The sequence below is a fragment of the Ambystoma mexicanum genome, chromosome 13, assembly GCF_040938575.1.
Source record: "Ambystoma mexicanum isolate Mex_15411 chromosome 13, UKY_AmexF1_1, whole genome shotgun sequence".
NCBI lineage: Eukaryota > Metazoa > Chordata > Amphibia > Caudata > Ambystomatidae > Ambystoma > Ambystoma mexicanum.
Window position 1 is genome coordinate 90,321,357 of NC_090938.1, and position 12,255 is coordinate 90,333,611.

The 12,255-nt window shown below is 40.7% G+C and overlaps 1 protein-coding gene across 2 annotated transcripts in view; it reads right to left on the bottom strand.

The window, feature by feature from the left end:
• Positions 1-2,433: 2,433 nt before the first annotated feature.
• LOC138520921 (cytochrome P450 2A13-like) overlaps positions 2,434-12,255 on the bottom strand; it is an 83,111-nt gene continuing 73,289 nt past the window's right edge. For both annotated transcript variants that reach the window (XM_069633348.1, XM_069633349.1), the window contains 2 exons: positions 8,443-8,584; positions 2,434-3,547 (listed from right to left, as the gene is read on the bottom strand). In XM_069633348.1, coding sequence (XP_069489449.1) covers positions 3,366-3,547; positions 8,443-8,584 — 324 coding nt within the window. In that variant the 3' untranslated portion in view covers positions 2,434-3,365. The remainder of the gene's footprint in view (positions 3,548-8,442; positions 8,585-12,255) is intronic.

Here is a 12,255-nt window from a genome sequence, read left to right on the forward strand (position 1 = left end):
AGGTGAAAAGGGGGAAGGTTAACATGGATAATTGCACCTACTTGGACCAGGAGGCTACAGTAGCCTAACATCTAACAGGGAATTCAGAAATTAAGATGGACAAGGTGTAAGGCTGCAGAACCTCGCGCACAGTAGCGCTGAGAAGAATGGAACAAAATCAAAGTCAATGGTCTTTGGTGAGGGGGCCGGCTAATGCCGGCTGGTCCCTCATTAGTAGGAAAAAGCAGCATCCCAGCCAATGCCAGAGCAGGACGGAGGAAGGCAGATTGCTCACATGACATCATTTATTATTTTATACACACATATTATGTAATGGTGCTGTTATGTTGATATTTTTCCAAAATATATTGACTTATTATTCACTCAGCTTTAAAAATACTGCAGTCTAATGTTACTGACAGCTTAACTACTGATATTAGTTGGATGTTAGCTTGATTTACTGTATTTGCTGCCAATTATAATTGTTTTAGGCTTTTCTCTTTTATCTGCACCTGCTGCACTCAGGACATATCATTTCAGCATGGTCCATTGACAAATGGACCACACGTTCTGTCAATAATCCGAAATCCTACATGGTATCTAAGAGCCAGTGGATTGAGATGATAGTATCATGTGTCCAGTCTAGATGTTAATATATATGCAATGTGTATTTAGCTCTTCGACCAATCAGATAAAAACATGTTTCTGATTGCTGTTATTACTGCTTAATGTTCCCATTGGGTCTTTTAATGTATATTTTCTGATCAGACAAAAATGCTGTAAATATATTTATTAGTTTATCAAATGGTTCCATTTTAAATAGGTTAATGTTCAAGTCATTGACTTGAAGGCCACGCCAAATTGGATATTAAACCACAGAGTTGTATATGAATGTGATCCCTATTTATGCTGCAGCAGCTGGTCTGGGATGTACTTAGTTGATATTTTGGTTCATTTCATTTGTGCTATTTAACAAAATACACATACAGGTCATTAAAACATCACCTTTGTTGAAAAGTTTTAAAATTAAATTTGGATTAATGTATTTTTATCAACCAACACAATTACGCGATAAACAAAATCCTTGAAAATGAAAAAGATCTTCTTCTCCTCAGAACAGACTTTTAAAAATATATTTTCTGCAGAGACTCTAACCTCTCCCACCTGGATCTTCAGCACTATTCTTAAAACGCACCTATTTCTTTCTTTCTTCTTCATCTGTGGCAAACTGGATTAGGAAGAAGGCTGTGCTGGGATTCCTCATGCCTGAAATAAAAAAAAAAACACAAGAACCCATGGCAGGGTCCATTACCCGAGGTGTTATTGCGAGGTGTTATTGCACTCACATATGCCAGGTGGTTCCGGTAAACCCCTCCAATTGACTGTCAAGGACCCAGTAGGAACTGCACCAATAACACAATAGCCATCTGTTTGTTCTGGTGAGACATGTTTCCATTCCTTCATTGCTATTATAGTGGAGCTAGGCCTGAATCAAAGGATGTATTCTGACTTTTCATATAATGTTCCCCACTTGTAAATCTTTTAGATATCTGTCCATTTGCAGATATTGTGTTCTTGTAAGAAATTGGCTGTGGTGTAAGAATGTTGACCAGACTGTGGCAGTTAGATTAGACCTGCTTTAAGGCAGGCAGCCAACCTTCTCTGCTACTTTGTGAAAAATAGGGACATCTATAATGTATTGTGTGTTTCTTGCCACCGGATTCTTCAAAATTCACCCCCGAAGGTGTGCCTTAATGGACTTCCCCATAGTTCTATTTGTTGCAACTATCAGGGCAACTAGTCAAAAACAGGTCAGATAATTTTGATCAGTCATCTAACATATTTGGATAATAATTCCCCTAGGAAATGCCGCTCGTAGCTGACACAACATGAATATAATTTTAGTAAGAGTTGTGACAATTGGGGCCCAAGCACCATTAGACTTCTGACATAGATACATGTCGCCCCAATCTGGGCCATGGAATTTGTTTAGTTTTTCATTGATGATAATCACTGCAAATCTTCTTGCAGACTCTTGGTCTGCTAATTCTTTCAGAGGAGTATTTGTTCACTGTATGGTTTACAATTGTCTTCTGCTACTTTCTTTTGGTATAGTGCCTTGAATTAGTCCATCCAAACCTCTTTGGAAGTAACTCACGGGGATACACATCAGTTAAGCATTTTCAAAAGTGGGTAAAGTGTCCAAACAAATTATAATTTTTCATTACTAATGTTAGGTCCAGCTTCCTTCACATTCACATTCTTTCTCAACTCTTTCCATTACAGATCACCTTCACTGTTGTGTAATGGACTGGATCTCGTTAAGTGAGGCAATAAAGCTACTACCTCTGACGTGTTACCATGGTGTTCTCAGCTTTTTATGGTTTATATGAAAAGAATGCAGCGTGAAAATGATCATCATCAACAGATATGCCACTCAATTTTCTAGTCTGATTCAGCTGCTCAACACACGATGTTGTTCACATTTAATCTTTGGTTTTCCAGAACCTTCTGGGAACAGAGACAGAATCATCTCAACAACTCATAACATGGGAAAGGTTTAAGCAAGTTTACTAGACAATGCAGATATCTCTTAGATTAATCATGTTATGTAAACCTGACCTCTGCTCTAATAATTGTAAACATTTCCAGAGCCATTTAGGTACTCCAGTTTCCAAATCCAGAATCCCAAACTTGAGATTGAGTGAAAACGAAGGTGTAGATTTGTATGATAAGAGACAGGTTAAGCCCTAAGCCATAAAGCCAACATTGTGTTGCATGTATTCATAGTATTTATGAAAATGTGTGCACAACTGAAGCTCAGTAATGTTTTACATCAAGTAAACACACTAATATGAGGGCTAGGTTTTAATTTGCCTCATCTTGATAAAAAGACAAACCCATATGTATGGTCTGTTTAAAGACAGTATGAAAAGCGGTAAAATTGGCAAATGTGTATTTCGACAGCAGCAAAAATCAGGAAAAACTCCTAGATCCACTCAGATGGAAGTAACCCACCATGCTTATCAAGTTCACCTGGGAAATAAACATCCACCATGCAGCCTGTAGTGATGTTTCCCTCAATTCATTGCTGTTTTCAGATAGGCAAACCGTGAGTTGATGAAAAGAATCTGCCATAATAAATTTATCAATTCCCAATTCTGATGTGCATTAAGTCTTGTAATTTCAGGAGATTAAAATACAAAAAAAGACAATTATGTAAAAATAGGAGAAGAGAATCTTTGCTTAATGCAAAATGACATATTCTGGGAGTGAGTCTGAAGTTTGCTTGGCTGTTGTGGGAAGTTGCCAGTCAGAGGAAATGTGGCCGTCTTTTGCTGCGTGACTGTCTTCTTCCTTTGTGGCATACAGGTGCCCCCTTAACTTTAGTGTGGAATTGCCTGGAGCTCATAAGAGATTGGAACATTAAAAAAACCACTCAATCTTGGCTTAATGTCGATGTCCTTTGGATCGCATGGAAATTGAAGCTTGAATTTCTGTAGGATTGTGGTGATGTAAATGAAGAGCTCCATCTGAGCCAGGCCTTCTCCCAGGCAAATCCGTTTCCCTGGAAAAAAAAGTCCACAGGACAGTAAATGATCTGCTGCTTTGTTACACAATTCCTATTACAAATGTTCATCAAGTTTACATTGCTAAAGCCACGTTGATGTCACTCAAGCATCTACGTTCATGTCTGACTGGGCATAGATGTGAAAACATCACTGTGCACATATATTATCAATATTTTACATTTTAGTTGGATAAAAAAGCTGCGGGAAGAGAAGGGTCAGAGATAACATGTTTTAATATTGAAAGTCATGTCAAAAACTTGTAAAGGCCATTTATTGACCTGGGCCTCATTACAAGTTTGATGGTCCGGAAACAACGGTAACGTTAAGCTTGCCAGTACTGTTGTTTCCGGACCGGCAAACTAAGAGTTGTGCGAGTGGGTTCCTTTCAGCCCGTCAGGTCTGACCTAGCGTGCGGAACAGCACCTGTTTACAGACCTTGACGGATTTACTGCAACATTCACGAATGGTGCTGGCGCATCTTCCCTCCCCATTCCCACTGAGTCCAATGGGACATGAATGGGGAGTAAGATTTTCAAGCGCCCGGCAATGGGCAATTACCGGGACCGCCGGGGCTGTAATGCCCCGTTAAGTCCCCATTTCCGGGCACCAGAAAAAAAATGACTCCGGCGGCAGGCGTGCCGTTTTTGCCGGCACAGCTACTGCCGGATTCATTGAGTCCTACATTACAACCTCAATTTGTATTTTGTTGGAAGCATTTTGAATGTCTGGCTTTCATGTCATTAATATTAATTAATTAATAGAGTAATCTTAGTTGGAATTATTTCAGTTGAACTCAAAAAGAACAGACTAACAAAGAATACATACTATGTGTTCTTCGTTGGTGAACCATATGTTAGGGAGAATTCTCCAGGATGGCTAGTATCCCTTACCTACTGAGTCCCTCAGCAGCTTTGCTGGATTTCTAGGATTTATTTTTTCACCTGGTAAGAGTGTGAGCCTTTTCTCCCACTCTTACATGTGTTTTGCTGTGTGTTTTACATTTTTGTGTTCATAGACTGTGGAGTCTCACCTACTCCATAGGCATCATCTTTTTACTGTGTGTTACACAGCACCTTTAGTGCAGTGACACAGGGTTGTCTTTTTCAGACTTCCCACTTTAAACTCCATTTTCTGGGACTGACTACGGTCTCGCAGAACATGTAAAGTTGCCATTGACTTTATTAGTCTTTTTAAAATCACAGACCCAGTACAACCTATCTTCCATAGAGTACTGGAAAGTGTTAATAGTTATCCCTTTTTGTCTGTCTCTCATGGAACATTATTTCATTCCCCTTTCTTTAAGATTTGGCTGGTGGCAGTGGTATCTACCATATGTTTCCTACCATGGTCTATGAAAATAGCCTTGCTACTATTTTAGGCTATCCTGGTTGCCTCGAACTTAAACCCGCTGGACCCCATTTACTTTTATTTGGTTCTGGCTGGGTTTATTTTCCATTTCTTTTCGTAAAGGTCTTTCTCGTGTTTTACTCTGTGCACCAAACCCGGTTTGGTTCCTTTGTTCGCCGTCCTTTGGCGGGCTTCTGCACAAAAGCCCTCCTTAGGTGCCTGAATGTCTGGGTGGGCAGGATGTGAGGAGGGGGGTTTTAGGACCCCTGCACAGGGTTCCCTTGGAAACGCAAGTCACACTCCTGTTTGATTGGCTAGGTGACTGTCTTGCCAGGACAACTACCTTGCTGTGTGATTGACAGCCAGGCTGTGTGAATGGGGGAAATTGCATAAAAAGCAGGTCTATCGGACTTGGTAGACAGAGTCGCCACTGGATCGAGAGACCCGAAGAGAAGCTGAAGGAAGAGGACCACTACCACAACTCAACCTCCCGGTGAAGCCCTGCTGTGGGTCCGAATCTCCTACACTTCGACGACAGAGAAGATCTGCAAGGAATCTTCTTCCCTTGAGGTGGTGGGACCAACCAGTTCACCAAACACCAAGCAAGGCCTCCTTCCCCTGGTCGAATTTGCTGTGCACCGCTGCCGTAAACCAGATAGCCAGGAGGACCAGACCCTGTTTGGGTTTTAAGGAGCGCACCTTTTATTCATTGCTTTGCTCTGCTGCTGGTTTCTTGCCTGGGCAGTGCAGGACCCTCTGGTCTTCTAGTCTGACAGTCGCTTCAGGAACCATGACCCTGCAGGATCTGCCAGGAACTTCTGTCTCAGCTACAGCAGTTCCATCCGACCGTGGTGAAAGTGTTTTAATTTTTTCGCCAATCTGAGGGCTTGTCCTTCTCTACTCTTTTAAATAACTTTTCCTTTGACCAACTTCGTTTCGAACTCTTAGCAAAGACTTAACCACAAACTACTCTGAACTGTGTGATCCTCTGCAAAGACTCTGAACCATTAACATTGGCCCAGGCCTATTGATTTGAATCCTAGTTGTAGTAATCCTTTTCTAGATTGCCCAGCTTACTTACTTGTTGGTGCTGCTTGATTTTGAATAACCTTGTCTTTCCCTTCCTTTTTAAATTGCTGGTGTGCCATTTTGCTCACACTTCATTTTGAGCTTAACTTGTCCAGAATTCACTGGGTGTTGTGTAGTATATTAAGATTGTGATTTTCTGCTGCTTTACTTTAGTGAGTTGTTTTATAATTGATGGCGCATATACATGCATATTCTTTTACTCAGAAACCTTGAGTCAGTGTTTGTTTGAACCATAGTAATTGCTGTCCTTTGTGTAACTTCTGATACTGCTCACTTTACTCTTGAGGTAAGTCTGGCTGCTCAGCCATCGCTACCACTTTACAGTGTAGTACAGGCTTGTACCAAAAGTGAATTTGTACTTACACTTGTAGTCTTAATTGTGTGTGGTGTTCCCAAAGGGTACTGCATACGATTCTGCCTAACACCATGTCAAATTCATTTAGTCACACATTTCCTTCTAACACACGTAGCTCTCAAAGACATGTGAACAAAGGAGGATAGCTCAACCCCAACACGCTTGTCTTGGGAGCAAACAGTGTCGTGGATTCAGTAGCCTAGTTGGGTCAACTCAGCCCTGTACCCTCCAATTTCCACAGCTCAATAAAATGAGTCGTTCATTATGTGTAACAATTAACCTGTTCTGTAGCATTGCTTCCGATTGCTCAGGAACTGTTTGTATACAGGCAACATTAAGCAAATGCATTCTTTGCTTCATTTTCATATGTCAGTAGTAAAGTTAAGCGATCAAGTTAAAAGTCAGGATTATTAAACTTTTGTGCATTGTACTGTGTTATTTTTTATCTGCCTTGACCACATTGTTCCTGGAACATTATTCTGTGACATCCCTGTCAGATGCCTAACATCGTATGATAATGTAAGGACTCATAGGAATGCATTATTATTTTAAAATTAGTTATTGTTAAATACTGAAAATTGCATGGTAGCACCTGAAATTATGAGTCTCAAAACATAGAGGTACTGGGTAACAAAACAATTCCAAAGGATGTATATACCCTGCAATGTGCAGCTGATGTGTAATGGCAATTAACAACTAATAGTCCTAGTCCACCCAAAACAGTGTTACTGAAGTGTAACCCTAAGTCTCCTGAGTTGCTTGAACCTATTAAACTGGCTAGGCATGGTTGTGTACATTTGACAGCTTTTTTTTTATAGAAGGAACATATCTCAAAACACTGTCAAAGAAAAGGGCTAAAGAGCAGCATCTTCCTCCTGATGCTCACAGTTTTATCACACACCATAAACATATCCCTTTCCACCCAGGGATTTGGGTAAAGTGTATCTGTGGCTCTGCCAGATCCAAGGGGTGCATGGCGCTCTTCTAATGCAGTCAAATTATGGAGAAACTATTATTCTAGTTATTAACCTAGATCCTCAGCAATAATAGCAATATTACCTATCTCTGAATTACCTTCAACTGATAGATGGATGACATTGCTCCACTTATCGGGAGCTAGAACATTATATCCCTTTCCAATTGCTAGAAGAGGGTGAGTCCAGCAGAGGATATCCTTTGAGGATTTGAAATCTTTGCCGGTCCTTAGAAGTTCACACAATACAGCTCATACAAGCTTTCTTTATGAGCATCACAATTAACAGCCAATCTGCCACATCCTGCCCATCAGCAAACGCTTAGGTAATTGATTCACCCCCATGTGGTCCCTGATGCCCCGCAGCAGTACATTATTTAAAAAACGCTAACAAGGTTTCTCCTCATTCCACAGGGATGCATCTGGAAAAAAGTACAGATGGTGCTTATTTTCAAGAATCATGTAAACTGTAGTCAACATTCTCCTTTTTCCACGTTTGATTTGTGGTCAATTGCAGTGTCTATTATCTCTCAGGTTTGTATTCTATCTGATCTACTGACCGCCAGCAATCTGCACCACATTTCTGGATGAGGTTTCCGATTTAACTTTTCATCAGACCACTAAGTTTTCAATTTTCATCTTTTTGTCGGACTTTAATCTTTTTGAGAGATCAGCCTTTCATGTAATATGGCAACAGTCCTTTGAAATATTGGATGGATTTTATTTATTTCAGTGTATTTAAGTTATGACCCACGTTTAAGGTAATACGCTTCATCTCATCACACCCGGTGCAGCTGTGGTTCATTATTATTCTCCAACCCAGTTGGATTGCTCAATCCACTTTATAGTTCCACTCCCTAACGTTCTAAAATCACTTGCATTACTCCACCCATCCCAACACCTCACCATGGTTCACCACTGTTTTCCATCATTCCTGCACCACTCCAAGAATAATCTCATTTACATTTTCATTATCTAGTGCAGAAGTAGTCATTTAAGGAGTATGCTGCAGCAGGCCCTCTGTTAGAATAGTGAAAGTATTGCAACAATCAATTAAATAAATAGATTTACATATGCAGCTTTCTCAAATCATTAGGGTGGCCAATTTATGCTCAGTATCTTGCTACCTGTAGAGAACGGCATAAAGGCGTCATTGTTCTTAAAGCAGCCATTTTCATCCAAGAAGTGCCCGGGGTCAAAGTTTTCGGGATCTTCAAATTTTGCTGAATCACTAAGCACAGATGATAATATGGGATATATTTCTGTACCCTAGAAATGAAAAAGAAGTTCAGGGAATATTGAATTTCACAAAGGTTTTTAAGAGTTGTTCTACTTATCTTAGCTGAAGTATGGTTTGCAAACCTTCCTCAGATGTATTGAATGCATTCAAGCAGCAGCACTACAAAAGACATTATTACAAATGTTGGAGATGATCTATTGAGGCAGACAACTTGATATTTTGCAAACATCATTCTAAAAGTAGTCAATTACATATTGTACTGTCTGTTCCTTTAGAATAAGTTCCTTACTGATTTAATTTAAGATGTCTCTACGTTTTGGTGTTTTTAGCATGGGGACTGAATCCGCAGTGATCTTGATTTATTTATTACGTTAATAGAGTGCTTACGCCTGGGATCTATGCAAGAAAATTACAAAATACACAGGTAGTCAGGAAGCAATCTTCGTGGCATTTTTAACAGAGTGATTAGTGAATAGGAATCCAGAATTTAGCAGCTAGGACAGTTAATTTACGAAAGTGAGACTATTCACAATGAGGGTGCGGGACAATTATTATAGCCTTATAGACCTCAGGAGGGGTATTATCAAATTGTAATGACTCACCACCAGGTTATGGTCTGAGGCAAAGTGATAATGGACCCCTCCCAAGGTCTATAAGGTTATTAGCAAATAGTGGCAATAGTAATAGGTGGTTTGGAGTTTTTGTGGTGAAGTAAACATTTTACTTTAATAGTGAGTAAAGTAAATATACAAACTAAGTATGTATTTAAACAAGCTTGTCTTCACAAGTTACGCATCTGAATTGCTTATACTAATTAGTTATACTAGAACAGGTTTAACATTAGCATATACTAGGTGCCAGGTAAAAGTACAAGATTTCTCTATAAGAAAGTGAAAGCATTGTCTCATGTTTTAGCTTTCTCTTTCTTTTGTTTAATAGGATGTTGCAACAAAATACAAATAAAAACCCACAGAGAAAGAAAGCATCTTGTAGAAATAAACCTTGCCTGGAAATGTAATTGTTTTTTTTCCCCTGTTCACATGTGAAGACAACATTTTCAGAGTGCAGTCAACACCAGTAGTTATTGACTGCATTCTGAACATTCTGATTTGCTGAGAGAGTAGCCCAATAATAATCTCCAGGTGCTAATAAAAATAAGGATAAAGCCCAGAGTGGCCAAGGGTGCGGCGCAGACCCAGATATGAAAACAGATATATGCAGGCGCTATGCCATGGATACAACACAGAACAAAAGAGATAATGAGTTTTATGGAATAATCCTGCGTTCTGTGGGCTTTACCGGCCGGTAACGGCCAGGGGCACAAGTTAGACGTCCAAGAGGGATTAATGGTATTAGCAGCCCTAGGAAAACCCTTGAGGTGCTAATCGCAATAGAGAATAAAAATACCCGGCGGCACAGCTTCGTTCTCTGTAGTGGCTGAGGAGATTCCGGATTGTCATGGAAATGGAAGGCGGGGATCCACTTTAGCCCTTTTTCTATTACCATGCGGCCTGGACAGAGGGTCCCTTAAGAGGTAAGGAGAGTTGGATGCGGGGGATGAAGATGGATGGGGGTGGGCCAGTGCTGCATTTGGGGTCGGGAGGCAGGGGAGGATGGAATACAGTAGCACCGGGTGCGCTGGACACCCGGGTTGCACTAAACCCGGGCTTGCATCAGTAGATTCAGCCAAGGTTTGGAGCTACCTGACTGGCTGCCGCACCGACCAAGGCCGAAAAATAAATAATAATAGCCATCTAAGCAAAGCTAAGGAAGGTGAGATGGGAAAATGGGGGAGCCACAAGAGGAAATGAAAGAACAATCAAAAATAGAATTGAATGGGAAAAGAGTGTAGACTGTGGTGCCAAGAAGAACTGAGGAACAGCAGTCATGTTGGGGGCAAATTTGGGATGAGAATAAGAATCTTGGTAGCAACAAAGTAATAAAATAAATAATCCGGCAGGTGTGATCTAGCTGAAAATGGCACGAATGAGCAAGAGAATATATGTAAAAAGAAAAGAAAAGTGAGCGGTTCCAGGTGACACTAAGGTTGCAAGCAGAGGGAGGAAGAGAGAGAACATCAAAGTGGAAGTGAATAAAAGGAGCAGGTGAAGACCCTTAGTGATTTTCAGGAGACAATGAAGAGACACACAAACAGCAAGAAAACACAGTTGTAATTCAATGCAATTGTGACAGTATTTGCAGGAGAAAACAACATTTGAATATGTTAAAATACCTTCTAGACATTAGGTGTCAGCATATTCTAACTCTACTATTGGCTCCTGCCTATACAGACTAATTTAAACCAAAAGTGCCCTACCCTGATTGGATACTTCAGCAATGTGTTACATTCAATGTACATCCCATCACATATGACCTAATGCAAGCAGACAGTGTGAAGAGCTAAATCTTTCCCTTACAGCAACAAACCAGATACAGTAAAAACTCCATACCTTGCACCCAGACATTTTGGCACCCCCTGTTCTTCCCAAACCTTGCTGCTTCTCCACGTTAAAGCATGTCCTTGCAGGTATCGCGTACCTGTTTTTCATACAATTCTGAGTCTCCAGGAAAGGGTTTCTTTGGGAAAATACAGTCAAGGCCTTATTCTTGGACACATACTCATATTTTTGCTGTCATCCATCCTGTCACCTACTTGGCAACCTGAAAAGCTTTCTAGGATGCTTCAGAGACTGATTCCAATCCAAAAGATAGCAGGAACATTCACTTTAGTAATTCAAAAAAGGTAGCAGGCGCTCCTCTCCAAAAAGAACATGGCATGATAACCTGTTCTGAACATGGCATGATAACCTGTTCTGAACATGGCACGATAACCTGTTCTGAACATGGCATGATAACCTATTCTGTACATGGCATAGTAACCTGTTCTGAGATGAGAGTCTGCAGCACACACTTTTTGCTCACGGTACCTTTCACAGATGGGAAATATCCATTTGCATATCAGTCTTTGTCCCGCAGTCCAGCACTGAAATGCTATGGCAATTCCTCTCTGAACAAGAGTACCAACAGCAACCCCAGACATGTGTTTCAAACCGAACCGAAAGAACATACCTACCACCTTTCACCTCAAACACTGCAGGGATCCAAACTATCTCCTCTGCTTTTCAACATCTACATGTGCCCACGAATGAAAACATTTCAAAACCATGGACTAGCCACCTACAACTATGCAGACACCATAGAATTGATTGTGAAAATGATAAAAACGCAGGAACAAAAAAACTGCCTCAACAACTGCCTCACAGACATCTCTAATTGGATGACAAAGAACAACCTTAAAGTGAACCTGGCAAAAACAGAAATAATGCTCTCACCTGCAGAAATTGACGCATGCGACCCACAACCTGACTGACCGCCCGGCATGTGAACACAACTGGAGACTACCGACGTAGTAAATAACCGAGGAATGTTCATGGACAACGGACTATCCCTGGAACCGCGAGTCAACGCAATCACCCAAAAAATTCTAATTCCGCCTAACACTACTCAGAGGTTTATTCCCGTACCTCTCCTTCCCTCACAGATCCCTCACAATCCTATCCCTGATACTCACAATAATTGACTACGCAAACAGTCTCTACTTAAGAATGCTGGAAAGACTCACCAATAAAAGGTGCAAATTACAGCAGCCACGATCCTATTAAAACTAAACAGAAGAGACCATACCACTCCAGCAGTGGAC